Raw genomic sequence first — 21,633 nt, forward strand, 5'->3', positions numbered from 1 at the left:
TTTTTTTTTTTTTTTTAACCAAAACTCTCTTTCCAGTCATAAAAGTGTAGACGTTCTCCTGCACGATGATGCAGTCGAAACTGCATGGGGGGAGGGGGCTGCACAGGATTACAAGGACTGTAAGTAGCCAGACTGGTGTTTCCAAATTGCCTTCATTACAACATTCCTTAGGTTTCCAACACCTCAGGAATCTGGTTCTAAGCCCTGCAGCTACACAAAAAGACCTGAGGCTACAAGGATATGTATTTACCACCCCCCTGACATCCACTTGTGCCCCAGCCTTCTGCACCTTTCACTTACTCACGCTGGAGACCCCAGAATGACCTGTTCATCTTCTCCTTCAAAACCTTCTGAAACTTTGCCAGTCTTTCCTGTGCCCATCTGCCTCCTGCCTCCCCACGTCCGTGCAGAAACCAAACGACCCCTATGTGATAAATACAAAGCACCATGCAGCTCTGTGTGGCGGAAGGGGAAAGGGCACTAATGACAGTCAAGAGATCTAGATTCCATTCCGGACTCTGCCAAGTGTTTGCTGTGCGTGCTTCTGTCACGAACCTCCAACTACTCATTCGCCAAAACGAGAGGTTGGCTTCTGAGGTCGCTGGCAGCTCAGTCTCCTCTGTGGGGATTGAGCGGGGGTGTCCCAAGCCGCCTCCCTACAACCTTGAGGATGGGGGCTTCTCTCAGGCCAGCTTCGCCTGGGATGCCGGGGCCCTAGGGCGTTCCCGCGGCCAGTTCGGGCCCGCAGAGGCGATAGCTACCCACACCCACGGGCCGCGGGCGCAGCACCCCCTGGTGGCGTTAGCCGGGAATGTGGCCGGCAACCCCAACCACTCATCCCACCCTACCTGCCTTCCGACGCCAGGACCTCACCACCTCACCACCAGCCCTCAGGGGTCAAGTCCCGAGGAGGAGGCGGCGGCGGGAGACTAGAGGGAAGCCTGGCCCCGTTTCTCAGGTCTCCGGCTTCCCCTGACCTGCTCGCATCCTCGATCGCAGTCCCCCACCTCCGGACGAAACACACGGGAGATAGTCCCCGCAACAACCCGAGAGAGAAGGAAGGGGTACGGCGATCGCCGCTACCTACCAGTGCCCCAGCTCCAGGACGACCGCGTCGGCCACTCGACCACGCTCCCGAGCATCAGCCCCGGAGCAAAACAAGCCTTTATAGCGGCATTGGCCGCCAGACTGCGCAGGCGTGCTGCACAAAGAATTCCCAAGACTGAAGGGAATTGTAGTCCCCCTTCCAGGAGCCCGAGGCTCGATTCGCGGCAAAGAACTATATTTCCCAGAAGCACCGTAGAAGCCCTGGAGGAGGTGCAGGTCGCTCCTCCCTTCCACCGCGCTCCAGGCTCTGCACCATTCTTCCCAGAGTTTCTGCGATCCTGTCTGGAATCTTCTCTGAGGCCCTGTGTTCCAGTGGGTGGCCGGGAGGGTAGACAGTAGCCCTCTGTGGGCGGGCAGCACAGTCAGTGTTTGTAGGCAGGGCGGTCACGGCGGTGCTTGGCCGTTTATGCACCGGAAAGCACTGTGAAGGTCATCGTAGCCTCTATGTCCTCGCGACCAGCCAGCCCCAAATCTTATGAGTGGCCCTTCACGTTTTACTACTGCTTGCTCACGACTCTGCGCTATCACCTTTCTCCTTTTAATCCCACTGCCCATCACATAATGTTATGCTGCCTGGTTTCTAGCAAATAAAGGCCAGGATCACAGTTTTTAGAGTGGCAAGAGCCTTAGAAATGGCATGCCAATTCATCCCTTTCTTTTTATAAATGAAACTGAGGTTTCCAAAGAGACTGATCACTTTCTCGGTGTTTCAACAGTATCTTCAACATGATCATAACATAAATAGCTACTGTGTTGAGTGCCTACCTGTTCTGTATCTGGTGCTTTACACGCTTATTTTTTAAAGTCTCCATATCAACCCTATGTATAGGTATTATGATTATCCATTTCAAAGATTAAAAAAAAAAAAAAAAGTAAGGAAAGTGACTTCTACCTTTATACAACTAGCTAGTATGAAACACCAATGGAGGGAATTCCCTGGCGGTCCAGTAGTTAGGTCTCTACGCTTTCACAGCCAAGAGCGCAGGTTTAATACCTGGTCAGGGAACTGAGAACTGAGATTCCACAAGCCCCATGGCACAGCCAAAAAAAAAAAAAAAAAAAGCACACCAATGTACCATAAAGCTGAAGTAATTAATACAGTGTTCTTACACAAGGATGGATTAATATACCAATGCAATAAAGAGCCTAGAAACAGACTCATTCATACATGTAAACTTGATCTGTAACAGAGAAAACATTAGAAATCAGTAGAGGAAGAAAGAAGATTCTATGAATAGCACTGGAACCATTGGTTATCCATATTTTTTAAAACTCAGGGATTACTACTTCATACCACACGGAAAAATCAATTTCACATAGCTTGAAGGCCTAACTGTGAAAGGGAAAACTTTCAAACATTTAGAAGAAAATGTGAAATATCTATGTGAACTTAGGAGTAGAAAAGAACTTCTTAAACAAGATACAGAAACAAATTAATAAAGGAAAGTTTGATAAATTTGTACTATATTAAAATTTAAACTTCTATATAAGATGCCATAGAGTACAAAGATAAACCACAAATTATAACTGACGAAGTTTTTAATACAGAATATACAAATAATTTCTACAACTCAATAAGAAATGGTAAATAACTTAATAGGAAAATCGGCAAATGACGTGAACAGACAGTTCACAAAAAAGAAAACTCAAGCAGCCACTCAAAGATGAAAAGACACCCAGGGAGATTAGCTCAAGATGGTGAAGTAGAAGGACGTGGGCTCACCCTTTCTTACGTAAACACCAGAATCACAACCAACTGCTGAACAGCCATAGACAAAAAGCTGGAACCTACCAAAAAAGATATTCTACATCCAAAGGTAAAGAAGAAGCCACAACAAGGTGGTAGGAGGCGCGAAATCGCAGTAAAATCAAATCTCATACCCGTCAGGTAGGTGACCCACAAACTGGAAAACAATTATACCACAGAAGTTCTCCCACTGGAGTGAAAGTTCTGAGCCCCACGTCAGGCTTCTCAGCCTGGGGGTCTGGCGACGGGAGGAGGAGCCCCCAGAGAATTTAGCTTGGAAGGCCAGCGGGGTTGGTTTTTTTAAAAATAAATTATATATTTTATTTTATTTATTTTTGGCTGCATGGGTCTTCCTTGCTGCGCGCAGGTTTTCTCTAGGTGCGGCGAGCAGGGGCTACTCTTTGTTGTGTTGCGCAGGCTTCTCACTGCGGTGGCTTCTCTTGTTGCGGAACATGGGCTCTAGGCGCACGGGCTTCAGTAGTTGTGGCACACGGGCTTCAGTAGTTGCGGCACGCGGGCTCTAGAGCACAGGCTCAGTAGTCGTGGCGCACGGGCTTAGTTGCTTCCTGGCATGTGGGATCTTCCCGGACCAGGGCTCGAACCCGTGTCCCCTGCATTGGCAGGCAGATTCTTAACCACTGCGCCACCAAGGAAGCCTTGTTTCTCCTTGTTTAATTCAGCATTTCTCAGACTTATTTGAACTTGAACAATGAAAAAAAGTTTTTCAGAAAAGCATTGAACATCCTGTAGAACTAGGGTTCTGCAGAAAATGCTTTGAGAAATGCTGATCCAAAGGAATCTTTTAAAAAAGAAAAAATAAATAAATAAACTTCCTGAAGGGGAAAGAATTCTCAAAAGATGAAGAGTGGTGCTAAGGAGAGTGGAGGGAGGGTCCTTGTCAGTATGCAGCTGAGTGAAGCTGAGAGAAAACACTTTTCTGCTCATGGGAACTGGGGTTAATTCAGTCTACTCAGACATTCTAAGTCCAGAAGATTCCATTCAGGCTGAAGCAACCTGCACGACCTTGAGAGAGTGAGGATAACAATAACAACTACTCTTACTGCCATTTTTAATATTATTGCTGCTCCAATTCATTAGCTGCTTAGGATGGGACAGGCAACGTACAAATATTACCTCCAACCACATAAAACTCCTGCATGACAGGTCTTATCGTCTCAATCTTAGAGAGGAGGAAACTGAGGCAGAGAGAGGGTGACATGATTCTAATAGAAACAGGATTTGGCCTTAGACCTTTCTTACTGTCTCATACCAACTAGTCTGAAAAGCTTCTTCACTGAAGCAACCTCTCCCTTGGCTTTCCTAGCCACTGATGACACTTCCTGGGGCCTTCCCTAACAGAAATCATTCTAGAATAAAACAGGTTAAACAACTGATGACTCTGGCCCACTTTCCCATATGTCTGGTTTCCACCAGGAACCAAATATTTGCACGTTCTAAATCTGATAAGACCCGTGATCACCTAGGCATGCCACGGTATTTTGAAATTACTTCTTAAGGTCCTTTAAGAATCGAACAAGAAAATTAATCTTAACACTCAAAGGCAAACTTAAACACCAACCAAGGCCAAGCAGGTAACATAAATGAGGGGAGCTGGTCAGGAATAAGACAATAGTTGGTGACAGAAACTGTGATGATCTAGAGACAAATATTCTGCATCCAAAGGGCTTAACCACTTCTTAGCTTTGGCAGAAAGCATTATTGTCAAGCAGAAATGTGAGCCCAGTACTGCTTGATCTTATTTTTCAAACAAAGCCAGAAACAGTTTTTACATGAAATCTCCCAATTTTTAAAATGTTGACAACTAACTAATTTCCTAAAAACACCAGCAGGGCCAAAAACAACATGAATTTGCAGGCTGATTGGTCATGACCTCATAAAGCAACTTCTGCTGAAAACTCTGTGATCTCCCCTCCACCCCACCCCCTCCTCCAGTATACCTGGGTCCAAATTGCTTTTAACACACGCAAAAAATAAAAAGTTAAGACTTGCCAGTACAGAAGTCATATTTAAAACCTCAGAGTCTGAAGTTGATTATATAAAAGGAAACCCCCCCCCCCCGCTCTGCAATTTTTTTGAAAGATGGCAGCAGGGTTAAAATAAGTACGTGTGCCACTTGAAGGCAATAGAGTCATTTTGTGCCTTTCCTATGGTGCATTATATGCCACAGTGACTCTAAAGTATGAGGAAGCCATTAGCACTGCTCCAGTGACCAAATATTTTTTCTTCCTTCTCTCCAAACTGATTTGTCAGATTACTTTTGGAGACCAGGTTCAGGTCTAGTTAGGGCATGGGGTGGGGTAGTCCTCCATGATATTCTGTTGTCACTGGGGGTGCTCGTTAGAGAGACGGCTAACGCTACCTGACACCTGAATTATTCAAAGCTAAGGCTTGAGGTGTGGCCTATGGTCTTTTAAGGTCAACATCATCACTAAGTCCCCAGAGAAGAGCCAAGGAGAGGAAGATGGAAAGAGGTTGGCTCCATGGGGAAGGATTCTTCCTCTGCCTCATTCTCCACCTGCTGCTTCAAGTTAAGATGGGACAAGAACAAGAGCACAGCATCCATATAACTTCTGGGAAACAGAGAAACCAGGCTAATTTTTATTTCTAGACAGTCAATGACTGGGTGTTCATTTTGGTAAAAATGGAAACTCATGACACTGACAGCTTTGTAGCTCTTTCTAGGGTCCTAAACAGTTAGTTGACGCCTCTGTTAATCTATTTCTCCACTCCCCATACATCCTTGGGCCTCTTCCCTTTCCCCATGTCATTCTCTTTCCAGGCATATAATCTACCCCACGGTTTCTGGGTATCGACTGACATTGAGAAGAAGAAAATTCTTTCTCAGTTCCCTTAAGCAAATGAAAAGAAAGATGCCAAGGGGAAGGAGGTAGAAGAGAAGATCTGTTGTGAAAGAGGAAAACTTTTTCAGTACAATTTTCCCAGTCTAGAGTAATTTCTTGTTCATTATTGAGAATAAGCAATGAGGGATAGGACAACATCAGAGACAGATAAAAACAGACTCGACCAGAAGATGTTACCACATCTTCTCTGTGGGCACATACATTCTCTGTTTCTGCCCCACAAAGTATGACAAGAAAAGGTTTGGGTATAAGATGGGTATCAAGGAACTCTTTTTAAGATAGTCTCAGTGGTGATGAGTCCTGAGTTTTAGAAGAGAACAATTACAGCACAAAGCAAGGACACAATATATACCATTAAACTGAAAACTGAGTTCCTTGTTTAAGGAGTCCCTTCCTTAAGGTCTCACAGATTGCTCACTACCTACCTGATTATTTCTCTCATCATTAATTCATGACCATCTATGCCCTGTTCATATAGTGAGGAGGAGAACTGTGATTGCAAAATCTGTCACTGACATTCACCCAAATGGCTCAAGGACAAAGGTTTGTGGTGAGATTGTTAAGAACACACAGGACACTAAATAGTGGTGGTCAGGACTGAGTTTGCATACACATTTAGAAAAGTTTTGCATAGAGAGAGAGACAGTGGAATTGAGGATGGAGCCCTGACTCAGCTCACCTCATCAACTTCCACCATTTGCATACCAGCCCAGCCCAAGCTCCCTGGTCCAGGAAGGAGGAGTCCAGACATTTCTCCCATGACCCCTGTTGTCTCTCTGTGCAGAAACACTTCCCAGACCCCAGTGCTGGCACTCCTTTCACAGTCTCTGCTCTCTACAGGAAGAGGAGACAATTTCACCATCAACTACTCAGGATTCGATCAGCATGGGGTGGACCCTGCTGCCTTCCAAGCAGTGTTTGACAGGAAGGCCTTCCGTCCAGTCACCAACTTCAGCATCCCCACTCATGTCCACATCTCCTTCACCCTGTCTGCCAACCTGGAAGTAGTAAGTCCTGACCCAACTCTGTAATGGTCTAGTGGTGAGCAGTGGGTTCCCTGGCTGGATTTTGTAAAATTAAAAGCTCAGTCTATGGGGTAGGGAGGAATGACAGGGAATGCTACAGTGACATCACTGCAGGTAAAAGCTCTCCTTTTTTGGGAATACGCCACAAGAAACATGAAGCCAGTGGACTCTCACACTGGCGCTTTCACTTACATTTCTCATGTACCCTGGATTATATGACCTACCATTTTTAGTGGCTTATGAAAAATATCATAATTGCCACACAGAACAGCCTTGGAAATGAGTAAGAGGTGGGTGGCGGCACTGGACCTGACTTCATAAAATTAATGATCCTGGATGAAAATTGTTTTTCCAGGATGCACATCTTCAACTGATGACATCATTCCTGTGGCTAAATGTGGTAAGATAGACTCAGTTTCCCCTTTGTTATGGTACCTTTCTTTTTCCACTCCAGGGTCCAACTTCACAGATTTAAATGGATAAAGCTGAGAATACCCACAAATCAGACAAATTCATATGGAACCAGCCAATAATGAAAACATAAAACTTCCTGATTATTCTGCCAGTTTAAGGAGGGCAGAGATGGGGCTCAGGGAGCAAGTGGCATAAACCAAGGTCATGGAAGCCAATATTTAAGTGGCTCCAACCCAGGGAATCCAAAGCCAAGCTCAAGGTCTCCCTTGAGACCACTGAGGGAGAAGTGGAAGCAAGTAAAACTTTGTCAGTGACATTGTGACAGCTGTCACCAGAGAGAGGGTGGGAGAGTAAAGAAATGAGTAAAAAAAGGGATGTAAAGTGCAAGAGACAGAGGAAGACTAAGACCAGTTCCCAACCCCTGTTTGTCCCACACCACGGTTTCCTCTAGATGTGGTACAATCCATTCCTTAGGTGGAACCCAGTGGAATGTGGGGGCATCAGGAAGCTGAGCGTGGCAGCTGAGAACCTGTGGCTTCCAGATATCTTCATTGAGGAGTTGTGAGTATCGGGGCTGAAAAAAAGCAAGAAGGAGACCATATCTCCAGGGAAGAGCATGAGTAACCAATAGGGGCCATGCAAAGACTCACCTTAGAAAGGAGCAGCGTCTGAAACCCCCAAAACATGGCAATAGGTGGAAGGGGGAGGTCAGATGAGTGGGGCTGGAGCACAGGAATGGGTGACCTGAGAGAGGAAGAAGGCCAAGTCTGATGGGGAACCCACAGCACTCACCTCCCTGTCCTTCTCACACACAGCATGGATATGGCTTATGTCAGCAGTGATGATCACATCGAATACAGTAAACCAATGCAGGTGACCAGCATCTGCAACCTGGACATCTTCTACTTCCCCTTTGATGAACAGAACTGCACCCTCACCTCCAGCTCTTTCATCTACACAGGTGAGTGAGGCTCACATGTTGAGAGCTAGAGAAAGGGTTTGGGAAGAAGAGGACAGAAAGTTGGGAACAGTGAGGGAATCTCACTGAAAGGGGTGTGAAAGCTAAGTGGTAAGGAATCGAACAGTGTGGGCAAAGGGGTTGGGAGCGCTGGGGGAAGCTGAGTTGCCTGAATCTCCTTTGCAGTGCAGAACATGGTGTTGGGCATGGAGCAGGACATGCAGGAGATTTTGAAACATCACAGAACGTCGTTTGGAGCAAGGGGGAATGGGTACTTCAGGGTATCCATCAAAGAATGATGAAGATGACTGTGGGCACCAGTGAGTATGACCAAATCATCTTCTATGTGAGCTCAGGGGCCCTGGATGAGATCTTCTCCTTAGATGCATAGCTTATGTCCTCCACCAGAATGTAAGCTCTCCCACGAGAAAATAAGCTCCACAGGGACAGAAATTGTTACCACTTTTTTCACTGATAAATCTCCAGTACCTAAAACAGTACCTGGCCCTCAGTAAATACTGATTGAATGGATCCTCCCCAAGGAAGAAACAAAGCTCCCATGGCAGTGATTTATAGTGAGCATGAACCTCCGCCCCCTGCCAGGGCTATCAGAACTTTTTGGAGGGCAGGAATTTTTATATTTATTTTTTAAAAGAGGTGGTGGAAAAGTTATGAAACACTGTCTTAGGGATATTATGATTCCAAATCCTGGTGACCCCAAAATGTCTGCTCTGTCTTGTTTTCCCTTCCCCTGGTTTTAAATGTCCACCAGCAAAGTCACTAGAGATTAGACCTTGATGAGGAAAGCAAGCAGAAATACAATGCACACAATACCTAAGAATCTGGTCCCTCGATTCTGCTAAGAGCACATTGGTAGTAATAAAAATTTAGGCGGAGAAAGTTGAACTTTGGGCCAAGAAGGAATGAGATACATTTCAATGGTAAGCAGCATGGTAGAATCAAACCATGGAAAGGCAGTGTGGTGATTAAGATGGCTTTGCTGGAGAGGCAAGACAGAGAAAGGGACTTGAGGTAATGTTTCCTTACTAGAAAGTAAGGAGCAAATCTCAACTCTTGCTTTTAACTGGCTTGGCAGCCTCCCAGGCTTCTCCTCAGTTGCCTCCCTCTCTCCTCCCCACCAGGTGACCATCAGGCACAGGCGCAGCCTCTGGTGCCCAGAGTCATAAGCCTCCTGGTGCCCAGTAGCTTTCTGATAGCCATCAACGTCCTCAGCTTCTACCTGCCGGCAGAAAGCGAGAGCTATGCCCCATTCAAGATGACACTCCTGATGGGCTACAACGTCTTCCTGCTCATGACATTGAATGACTTACTCCCTGCCAGTGGCACCCCCCACTCATCAGTATGGCCCCTCCCTCCATCAGGAGAAGAAAAGCAAGGTGGGGGGTGGAGTGGGGAGAGGGACCAATGAAACCAGGTCAGAGTAAAAAGAGATCCTGCAAATGGGCCCTCCGGGAACAGAGGAAACAAGAAGTCCCTGGCTGGTGCCTCTGGCCCTCAGGCAGGCCCAGCTTCCCTCCAGGTGGCTACTTTGCCCTGTGTCTGTCACTGATGGTGCTCCGCCTGCTGGAGACCATCTTCATCACCTACCTGCTGCACCTGGCCACCACCCAGCCTCCACCCAGGCCTCGCTGGCTCCGTTCCCTGCTTCTACACTGCACCAGCCCAAGGAAACGCTGCCCCGCTGCGCCCCAGAAGGGAAACACGGGCCTGGGCCTCAGCCCTGCCCACCTGCCTGGGGAGGGAAATCAGCACTGCCCACGCGTCCTCTCCCATCACCTCCCCTTCTCTGCTCCCGCCTCCTTCCTGCTCCCACAACCCCCCAGCTGACCTTGGCAGCCCACAGTGGAGTCTCTGTCTCTCCGCAGGTGTGAAGGGTACCGTGGAGTTGGTGGGGAAGGTGCCAGGTCCCGGAGACGCAGAGCTAAATGGGTGCCCTGGGTCAGCGAGGGCCCAGCAGGAAGACGAGGCTCAGAAGCAGCACTCGGTCAGCCTGTGGCTACAGCTCAGCCACATGACAGACACCCTGCTCTTCCGCCCCTGCCTGCTCTTCCCGGCCCCTTCCGTCGTCACGGTCATCATCCTCTGGGACACCTAGGCAGATGCCCACCTGCAAGCTCCAGGCAAGAGCTTCTCTTGCCTCCAGGAACCAGCCAGGCTCTCATCCCTGTCCAAATCCCACCTTACAGCCCTGGCAACCACCTTGTTTTCAACCCAGCCCTTCTGTTCAGTTTCAGACCAGACCTGAATGGTCTCCTAAGCTCTCCTGAGTCAGGTCCTTGCTCCTGCACGCCATCAGCTCCCCTCAGCCCTCCCACGAGTCCTGCCTGCCTGGCTCCTCAGGATTCAGGTTCTTGGAATACTTCCTTGATTGAATCTCCTCCAATAAACCCCTTTGCGGAAAGCACTGGCTCTTCTCTGCAGTATATTATAGTTTCAAAACCCTTGAGGTTGAGGATCTTCTTGCAGAAACTTCTTATTACCAAAGTAAGAAGGATTTTCTTGTTTGTGTGTTTGTTTTTTAAGTCTATTAGACAACATGTGAAAGTGGGGAGAGGGGAGAGAAGAGGCCAAAATCTATTACAAGAAATTATAATGAAATAAGGATTAACCTCCTAAATCCAGTTATCCCAGATTCAAGCTTCAGAAATTAATAATGTGCCAGAACGAGGCATCTCTTGTTTAAAGAGTGAAGCCTTTTGTCACAGCCTGACATATGACTCATTCATCATTAAACACTTAGAGTGTTAACATAATCCCGAATTCTGCTGTCTGTGTTGCAATTAGAGTTGATCCGTCCCTAATCATGCTAAGAAAAGAACACTGGGCCAAGGAGAACACGTTTGAAAATGGCATCTGCTTTACTTGGGAGTAACACAAATGCCCCCATATGAACTGGAAAATTCCCCTTCCTGGCACTTGCCTTATCATTTTGAAAGTCTTTTGTCTCTTGGCCCATTATTTCCAATAGCTTATTGGGGGAAGTGGAGACCCCACTGTATCACCGTACACCAGAGCTGTGGCATGATTTGCTGGACACCAGGTTCAGAAAAGCACAGATTCAAGAGCACCTTAATTACAACTTGAACACAATCTTTCATTTTTAGCAACCATTTCTTTTCCTTTCTTTAGTTTATTCTACTACTGTCTATCTGAAACCTAAAGTTCCCAGGTTATAACAGGCTAGGAGTAAAAAGAAAGTCACAATATTGTTCACTAAAGTATATTTCCTTGGTTCCTCCTCTCCACTGCTCTTCCTCAAACTCCTTTGGCTTCCTCTGGTCACTGGTGGCAAGGTCACCGAAGGGTGGCAAGGCTGCCAATGTCCCCTAGAAGTGCTGCTGCTGGTGGTGTGGGCCTGAGGTCCCATCCCAATGTTCGCTGCAGGAGCTTATGCCCTCTCAGAGCCCAGGCCACTGGAAGGCTGAACCCACAGTGCAGATGTTCCCACTGGATGCTGAGTCACCAGGACCAGCTGTAATTTGCTCTTTCCTTGCAGTCCCCTTCTGCTGGGACTCAGGCAGAAGTCCATGGGAATCTGGGCATACTGAGGCAGAAATACACTGCTATACTCTGAATGGCTCCTTTCACTCAGGCTCCTGGTCTTCCAATTAAACTTGTGCCCCTTAATACTCCTTTTTCTCTGCTTTTTTTTTTTTTTTTTAATTTCAGGAAGGTCTTTGGCTCTTCGGTTTCTAGAACCTTGTCAAACACTCCCTTCACCATCACCAGCCCTCCAGGCATGTCAAAGATCTAGCTAAGCTTAAATCAGGAGCCCTGACATTCACCTAAATAAATGAGCATGTCTGTTATTATTTTGGCAGTTCCTCGACTCACAGCTTTCTACAAAGTGGGTCTTTAGAAAGGACACAGTATAGGTATAATAATAACCAACATTTATTAAGTTATTAATATGTGACAGGCACTTTTCTAAGTGCTTTCTATGAATAAGCACATTTAATCCTTATGGTAACCCTGTGAAGCAGGAACTATAGATCCACACATACCTTGGAGCCAAATGTGGATTTTTTCAGATTTTAAAAAGGTAACAATCATGCATGTACTATATGTTACTAACACCCCAAGTCAGCTATGGAGTAGCACCCTCTAGTCAAACACAATTAATATTTCTGCAGTGAAATCTATGAATATTCACACTCGGTAGCAAAAATGAAACTATGTACAGACTTACAACTGTTCAGGTCAGGCTTTGCCACCAAATAATTTATGAAAAATAATTTGATTTTCAAAGCCCTTTAGGTTTTAAAACTGTGGTTTTGTATTATTATCCCCATTTTATATATTCAAATACATGAAATGAAATAAATGAGAAAATGAAGCACAGAGAAGTGCAGTGATGGCCACTGAGCTGTCTCCCAAGTTTCCACAGCTAGTCAGGTGACAGCGCTGCAATTTGAACCGAGGAAGCTGGCTCAAGACACGGGACTCAGCCTCTGCCACACGACCCTCCAGACTGAGGATGAAACAGACAGGTTCTCCAGGAGTCCCATATTGAGATATCAATCCACTTCAAGTCTCTCTTTTTTTTTAAATATTTATTTATTTATTTGGCTGCACCGGGTTTTCATTGCGGCACGCGGGATCTTCATTGCGGCATGCAGGATTTTAGTTGAGGCATGCAGATCTTTAGTTGAGGCATGTGGACTCTTCAGTTGCGGCATGTGGGATCTAGTTCCCTGACCAGGGATTGAACCCGGGCCCCCTGCATTGGGAGCACGGAGTCGGCCACTGAACCACCAGGGAAGCCCCCACTTCAAGTCTTCATCGGCTAACACTATAGGAGAATTAAAACAGGAAGAGCAAGTCTCTGATCAGGGTCCCTAAGACAAACTTTCTTTTCAATTTCCTTTTACTCCCTCCCTCAGTCTTTTCTACTCCTCACCCCTCCCTCCCACCTTCATCATAAGTCATAACACCCAAATCCACTACCTGTACTTCCTCCACTGCTTTCTGGAGTATATATTTCCCCAAATCTGATCTGGGCAATCCCTCTTTCCTTTGTATTCTCTATGGATTTAGCTTTTTGCTGCTGATATCTATTGCCAGATACTTTTGGATGTTCCACTCCTATGCCCTATCCTGAGACAGTCACCTCACCTGCAGACTCATCCTTGACTTTGCTGAGTAGCTCACTTACCCAGATTTCAAGAGGTTCTAAAATTATGTGAGGTCCATTTGCATCATTTTGTTCTTTCCACCGATCTTCATGGTACATATTTCTCTACTTATTTTCTTCACATTTTTTCCATTACATAGCTTTATGTTTTATTTGAATAGTAAATATGCACTTTATCTTTTTTGACATATGGATTAAGACACTAAATCTCCTTTCAGTAAAAGAAGGCATGATATAATTATAGTGATTTTATTTTTTCCAAAATCAAAATCTGAACATGTGATCTTAACACACACTGGATAATCATACAGAACCTTTGAAATCAGAGAGCTCCCAGAAAAGTAACAAATGTGGTAGCTGTCTTTCTATTCCATCTATAACAGAATCATATGATAAGCACACTTTGTGCTAATGACTTTCCTCTTGTTAGGGGGCAAAGCTTTGAAAGGGCTTTGCAAGGTAATTTATGACCTCTTTAGGAAAATCTACTGACAGGCAACTGGTCCAGCCTGGGCCATCTTGCATTTGATGGCCTGTTTCTGCCAAGAGCTCCTCACCGCCCATTCATCTGCACTGCTACCCTTTGGTCCTTGCACACATTTTTGTTCACTTTCTTTTTCTCTAAACCATTATACGCAGTACTTCTCCACATTCTCTACATATGTTTTTGGTTCCATATTAACCCAGCATTAAAGTGTATTATCTCATTATTGTCTTTGCCTCTCTCTCCTCTTCCTGAAGACCCATTATAGGATATGAAGTCACGGAATTCATTTCAAGCCTATCCTTTTCCTCCTCTCCAATTTATGATTCTCCCTTTGATAAACTCTCTTATTTAATCATCGATTGGCACTGGTTCTTCTATATAGCAGGGAAAAAAATAGCATAGTATAGAGACTTTGGGATCTGGCAGCCCTAATTTGATTCCATTACTTGTACAAGTGGCTTAACCTTACAAGTTTAAATGTCTTCATTTGTGAAATGGAGCCAATAACACAGATTAAATTGTTTTTTTTTAATTAATTAACTTATTTATTTATTTTTGGCTGCGTTGGGTCTTCGTTGCTGCACGCAGGCTTTCTCTAGTTGCGGCGAGCGGGGGCTACTCTTTGTTGCGGTGTGCAGGTTTCTCATTGCAGTGGCTTCTCTTGTTTCGGAGCACGGACTCTGGGCGTGCAGGCTTCAGTAGTTGTGGCACATGGGCTCAGTAGTTGTGGCGCACAGGCTTAGTTGCTCCGCGGCATGTGAAATCTTCCCAGACCAGGGCTCGAACCTGTGTCCCCTGCATTGGCAGGCGGGTTCTTAACCACTGCGCCGCCAGGGAAGTCCCAGATTAAATTATTTTTAAAACATGGATTTAAAAAACCATTTATAGCCTTATAGAAACTAGAAAGCCCAATGTGATACTCTAGAGAGCATCTTTTCATCATGCAGACTGACACCTAGAGTGCAAAATCGACATCTAGGTGGGAGGCACTAGACATAAAGAATTATAGACTTTCTAACACAACCCCCTCATTTTTTAGATGAGAAAAATGAAGTGGAGAAATGTGAAGTGATAAGTATGGGGTTGTCACACTTCAAGAGAATTCAAGCCTGTTAAAGTGGCAGCCACAGCTGAGTGGTTGTCTTGGTCTCTTTTCCCAGGTGCCTCTGAGGAGTCCCAGGACCCTCCCTCTTTCTGTTCCAGGCACCAGAGCCAACCTGATTCAGCTAGTGACTCACCCTGCCGTTTGGATGTTTTGGCTGCCTCCATGCTCCTGGATCCTTAGCCCTGGCCAATGGCCTCTGTATGTGATTGCCATCCATCAGGGCTGCAAAAGAACAGCCCTCACTTACCCTCCTCCCTCTACCAGCTAATTCTGCCCTTGCCAGGTTACAGCTATATTCCCAAATCTGATCCCTCAGGATCCCAGACGAATGGGGCCACCAGAGGGCCATGTAGTGTGATCCCCTTTGGAATAAGCTAAGGTGAAAGGTGCTGGTATCTGACTTGCAAAACTACAGCTCCTGTCCGTACTGTTTACCTTTGGAGCCAAACGTTGTCTAGGCCCAGGGATTTCATTTGTGGAAACCTAGGGGCCTAATAATCTAGTCCACAAGACTCCCCAGCTATAGAGTAATGAAAAGAGCAAGGAAAGAACAATGGAACTAGACTGACCTGGGTTTGAATCTATATTCTACCAATATCCACCTGGATGGGCACTGAGCAAGATTTAGACTTTTTTACCTCTCTATACCCCAGTTTTCTAATCTGTAAAATTGGGAGTAATAGTGCTGACCTCTCAAAGCAGTTGTGAGGATATGAACACTGTACGTAAAGTACATAACACAGTATAGAGCACATGGCATAAACTCAATAAATGATAGCAAAGCAATCTACAGGTTCAATGCAATCCTTATCAAATTACCAATGACATTTTTCACAGAACTAGAACAAGAATTTTACAATTTGTATGGAAACACAAAAGACCCCAAATAGCCAAAGCAATCTTGAGGAAGGAAAACGGAGCTGGAGGAATCAGGCTCCCTGACTTCAGACTATACTACAAAGCTACAGTAATCAAAACAGTATGGTACTGGCACAAAAACAAATATAGATCAATGGAACAGGATACAAAGCCCAGAGATAAACCCATGCACATAAGCTCACCTTATCTTTGACAAAGGAGGCAAGGATATACAATGGAGAAAAGACAGCCTCTTCAATAAGTGGTGCTGGGAAAACAGAACAGCTACATGTAAAACAATGAAGTTAGAACACTCCCTAACACCATACACAAAAATAAACTCAAAATGGATTAAAGACCTAAATGTAAGGCCAGACTCTATAAAACTCTTAGAGGAAAACACAGGAAGAACACTCTTTGACATAAATCACAGCAAGATCTTTTTTGACCCACCTCCTAGAGTAATGGAAATAAAAACAAAAATAAACAAATGGGACCTAATGAAACTTAAAAGCTTTTGCAAAGCAAAGGAAACTACAAACAAGACGAAAAGACAACCCTCAGAATGGGAGAAAATATTTGCAAACGAATCAACTGACAAAGGATTAATCTCCAAAATATATAAACAGCTCATGCAGCTCAATATTAAAGAAACAAACAACCCAATCCAAAAATGGGCAGAAGACCTAAATAGACATTTCTCCAAAGAAGATATACACATGGCCAAGAGGCACATGAAAAGCTGCTCAACATCACTAATTATTAGAGAAATGCAAATCAAAACTACAATGAGGTATCACCTCACACCAGTTGGAATGGGTATCATCAGAAAATCTACAAACAACAAATGCTGGAGAGGGTGTGGAGAAAAGGGAACCCTCTTGCACTGTTGGTGGGAATGTAAATTGATACAGCCACTATAGAGAACAGTATGGTGGTTCCTTAAAATCTAAAAATAGAACTACCATATGACCCAGCAATCCCACTGCTGGCCATATGCCCTGAGAAAACCATAATTCAAAAAGAGACATGTACCACAATGTTCACTGCAGCACTATTTACAATAGCCAGGACATGGAAGCAACCTAAATGTCCATCAACAGATGAATGGATAAAGAAGGTGTGGCACATATATACAATGGAATATTAGTCATAAAAAGGAACGAAATTGAGTTTTTTGTAGTGAGGTGGATGGACCTAGAGTCTGTCATACAGAGTGAAGAAGTAAGTCAGAAAGAGAAAAACAAATACCATATGCTAACGCATATATATGGACTCTACAAAAGCAGTACTGATGAACCCAGTGGCAGGGCAGGAATAAAGATGCAGACGTAGAAAACGGATTTGAGGTCATGGTGGGGGTGAGGGGAAGCTGGGATGAAGTGAGAGAGTAGCATTGACATATATACACTACCAAATGTAAAATGGATAGCTAGTGGGAAGCAGCTGCACAGCACAGGGAGATAAGCTCGGTGCTTTGTGACCACCTAGAGGGGTGGGATAGGGAGGGTGGGAGGGAGGCTCAAGAGGGAGGGAATATGGGGATATATGTATACATATAGTTGATTCACTTTGTTATACAGCAGAAACTAACACAACATTGTAAAGCAATTATACTCCAATAAAGATATGGGAAAAAAATAATGAATAAAAGCAATAAACAAAAATAAATAAATAAATGGTAGCTCCAGTTAGGCCATTCTGAGCATGGTCTTCACTGGAAACTTAGAGGGGACAGTCAGAAATAAAAGGCCAGGCCCTGGCTCCAGCCCTCTGGAGGCTGCTGTGCCTCTGCCAAACCCCAGCTCCACCAAACTGCACCCAAGGTGGAGGCCCACACCTCAGCCACACCATGGGAACAGCACGTAACTTCTCTGATACGGCCTCAGGACTCCCATGAGGACACCAATCACCTTTCTTACATCTGCCAAAGGTGCCTGCGTCTCTCTCCCCATCCATGGTAAACTTACAGGCCAGATATTTAACTAAAATTTACTGAGCATCTTTTCATGCCTGTTGGGCATCTGTATATCTTCTCTGGAACAATGTCTATTCAGGTCTTCCGTCCAGTTTTTAATCGGGTTGTCTGGTTTTTTTTGATATTGAGTTGTATGTGTTGCTTATATATTTTGGATATTAAACCCTTATCGCTAATCATCAGAGAAATGCACATCAAAACCACAATGAAATATCACCTCCCACTGTCAGAATGGCTATCATCAAAAAGTCTACAAATAACAGATGTTGGTGAGGATGTAGAGAAAAGGGAATCCTAGTACACTGTTGGTGGGAATGTAAATTGGTGCAGCCACTATGGAAAACAGTATGGAGAGTCCTCAAAATTAAGAATAGAACTACCATATGATCCAGAAATTCCATTCCTGGGTATATATCAGAAGAAAATGAAAACATTAATTTGAAATGATTCATGAACCCAATGTTCACTGCAGCATTACTTACAATAGCCAAGACATGGAAGCAACCTAAGTGTCTATCAGCAGAGGAATGGATAAAGAAGATGGGAGATAGATATAAAGATATAGATATAGAGATATGATGGAATACGACTATAATACTATAAACTATATAATACTATATATAATATATATGTAATGGAATACTAATCAGCCACAAAAAAGAATGAAATTCTGCCATTTGCAACAACATGGATGGACCTAGAGGGTATTATATTTAGTGAAATAAGTCAGACAAAGACAAATATTGTATGTTATCATTTACATGTGAAATCTAAAAAAGCAAACAAATGAATGTAACAAGACAGAAACAGACTCACAGATATAGAGAACAAACTAGTGGTTACCAGTGGGGAGAGGGAAGTGGGGAGGGGTAAGATAGGGATAGGGGATTAATAGGTATAAACTCTTATGTATAAAATAAATAAGCAACAAAGATGTATTGTACAGCACAGGAAATATAGCCAATATTTTATAGTGTTTTAAATGGAGTATAATCTATCAAAATATTTAATTACTATGTTGTACACCTGAAACTAATATTGTAATATTGTAAATCAACTACATTTCTATTGAAAAGCACTTATTGCCTACTTACTGCTATATGCCACACACTGGGGGACCAAAAAAAAAAATGTTTCCGTCTCTCCCTGAAATTACAGAGCAGGAGGAGAGACACACATGTAAAGAGATGTTTCCAGTTTAAGAGTCACAACAGCATTCAGGAGCACATATGCAAGTGTGCGTGTGTGTGTGTGTGTATAAGAGACAGAAAGAGAGAAGGAGAGAAAGAGAGATTGAGGAAGGCTTCACAGAGGACTAGATGCTTGAGTTGAGCTGAATCTTTAAGAATTTATTAGTGGGACAAGAGATCAATGGTAGAATGTGTATTTTAGGTCGAGGGAATGTGGAGAAATAAAATCACATACTGAATGTTGAGGCGCTACTTAGTATGTAGTGTTTCTCCCTGTGTAGTCCAAGATCCACATGCATTAGAATCAGCTGTAGATCTAGTTTAAAATGTAAATTCCTGAGCACTGTTGCCTGCAATTCTGATTTGGGGCTAAGATTCAGATTTAGGGCCAGAGTGGTGAGGGTAAGGCACATTAGGTAATTCTGATACATATTAAAGATAAGAACAACTCTTTTATAACGTAAAATCAAAAGTGGGACTTCCCTGGTGGTCCAGTGCTTAAGACTCCGTGCTCCCAATGCAGGGGGCCCAGATTGGATCCCTGGTCAGGGAACTAGATCCCGCATGCTGTAACTAAAAAAGATCCCGCATGTCGCAACTAAAGATCCCAAACGCTGCAACTAAGACCCGGCGCAACCAAATAAATAAATAAATATTAAAAAATAAAATAAAATCCAAAGCAAAATGATGGAGAGATAGGTGGGACTTAAGTCAGAGAGTACTTTACATCATACTAAGGAGTGAGATTTCATCCTATAAGCCAGTGGTTCTCTAAGTGTGGTCCCAGGATGAGTAGCTGCAGCAGCACCTGCAAAACTTGTTGAAAATACAAATTCTCAGATTCAGCAATCTTAACATAACTGCTATAGACAATGGGAGCCAGGGAAAGGTTTCAAGTGTAAGAAGGACATGGTCAGCTCTGCATTTCAAATTACACAGCCTACACACTGGAGGATAAGTTAGAAAAAGCCAGACCAGGAGTGAGACCATTAAGGAGGTGACCAGATGTGAAGCCCGGGGGCTTTGATGGTACTATACAGTCTCCAGAGAGATTCTTTACCATCTAGTGTCTGCATAGGGCTTAAGAATCAGGATGAAGGTGACACCTGCCCTCATCCTGGAGGAGAGCAGGCTCTCAAGGCTACTCACACAGACCCTGCTGACTGGCCTGGGTGCTGGAGCCTCTGAGCCTCGGACACTGTTTCTCACCTGGGCTCCTAAATCCAGTGTCTGTGCCTCTGGCCTTGATATCCAAAGCCATAGGGAATCTGGTGCCCAACCTGCCTATTCCTGATTCCCCAGAGTACAGCCATGGAGACACCAGACACCAATACTAAGAAGCCTAAAAAGGATGTGCAAGTGTCGGCTCACTGTACATGCTGGGAGTTCCATGAAGATAGGCCAGAAATTGCCCAGCCAGTCAGGACAAGGAATGAGAGGAGAGGACACAGTGACCATCCTATAATCATTTGGGATTTTTTTTAAAAAAAGTGTTGGGAATTCCCTTGCAGTCCAGTGTTTAGGACTCGGTGCTTTCACTGCCAGAGCCCAGGTTTGATCCCTGGTCAGGGAACTAAAAAAAAAGAAAAAGAAAAGTTAAATCTCTAGGAACCCAAGTTGCCAGTGCTCAGGCTGTGGGATATTTTACCCCCAAATGGATCTTTGGCAATGTCTGCAGACGTTATTAAGGTTACGACTGGGGTGGGGAATGGAACTGGCATCCAGTGGGCCAGAGATGCTGCTAAGTATCTTACAGGGCACAGGACAGTCCTCCAAACAAATGATTATCCAGCGCCAAATGCCAACAGTACTGAGGTTGAGAAACTCTGCTCTAGGCAATCCCAGGTTCACAGGAGTCCTAACTGGCCCCACATTTGTCTAAGGAGGCAGCTAAAGCCCAAATTCAGAGCTGCTGTTTTTTAGGTGCCATGACTGAGTGCCCAAGAATCCTCAAGATATATGAACCCAAGATGGAGGTTCCAAAGATGCCCAGAGAAAGCTGAGAGTGGAGGAAGTCCCTGGCCCTCCCACAACGACCCCTGAATCAGCTAAGAGTTTCTGAACCATCTCCTAGTTCTGAGTCACCATGAAAGCCCACAGCTTGGCTTAGGAGAGACATGCATCTGGAGCTAAAATGGGAGTCTTAGAGACTCCCCAGGATATTCCAGAGAATGTTGGGGACAACTATTCCTAATGGGCTCAGAAAATGATAATCCAGCTACTGCAGCTCTGTCTAAATATAGTTAACTTCCCCTATCTGAGAGCCTAGTGGAGAAGAGAAGGAGGAGGCAGGCATACCCAGGAGGGACGTCCAAACCACATTTGTAACAAGGAACTCTGTCCTGGCATTAACTCTAAGCGAGAGCTAGCCTAAGCTAGTATGCCTCCTAAACAAGCATTCCAGGTGCTTACTAATTTGTCTGAGATGGAGGACTGGCCAATGTGAAAAGTACCCTGTACATGTAAAGAATTCTGAAGGTAGAAAGAGACCCAATGTCCATGCTGAAAAACTATGTGATTCTTATATGGCTTGTTAAGAAGCCATAAGCATTGGAAAACCTGCAACCCTGGTTATTTTAAGTACTATCATTTTTATTGTTTTACTTGAAAATGGTCCCTAATTCATCATTTTAGGTATTTTTATATAAGATGATCAATAGGGGGGACCTTCAAGATGGCGGAGGAGTAAGACGTGGAAATCGCCTTCCTCCCCACAGATACACCAGA

General features: G+C 44.5%; 2 protein-coding genes across 7 annotated transcripts in view; one reads left to right on the forward strand and one right to left on the reverse strand.

Annotated features, from left to right (window-relative positions):
• Window positions 1–21,633, reverse strand: part of ABCC5 (ATP binding cassette subfamily C member 5) — a 194,068-nt gene that overhangs the window by 88,051 nt on the left and 84,384 nt on the right. For 2 of the 6 annotated variants that reach the window (XM_059920633.1, XM_059920632.1), the window contains exon 1: window positions 301–357. The exons of 1 other annotated variant lie outside the window; for it this stretch is intronic. In XM_059920633.1, the coding sequence (XP_059776616.1) occupies window positions 301–332 (32 nt within the window). In that variant the 5' untranslated portion in view covers window positions 333–357. Of the gene's footprint in view, window positions 1–300; window positions 365–1,087; window positions 1,236–21,633 lie in introns of those variants that run through there. 3 more of the 6 variants (XM_059920623.1, XM_059920622.1, XM_059920631.1) reach the window with 3 other exon arrangements.
• LOC132364367 (5-hydroxytryptamine receptor 3D-like) lies at window positions 5,337–10,249 on the forward strand. The gene is given in 9 exon segments (XM_059919969.1): window positions 5,337–5,402; window positions 7,117–7,158; window positions 7,627–7,736; window positions 7,929–8,172; window positions 8,358–8,394; window positions 8,397–8,491; window positions 9,287–9,530; window positions 9,674–9,915; window positions 10,040–10,249. Coding segments are annotated over 9 exon segments (1,290 nt in total).

This window comes from Balaenoptera ricei, chromosome 4 (genome assembly GCF_028023285.1).
Source record: "Balaenoptera ricei isolate mBalRic1 chromosome 4, mBalRic1.hap2, whole genome shotgun sequence".
Classification (NCBI taxonomy): Eukaryota; Metazoa; Chordata; class Mammalia; order Artiodactyla; family Balaenopteridae; genus Balaenoptera; species Balaenoptera ricei.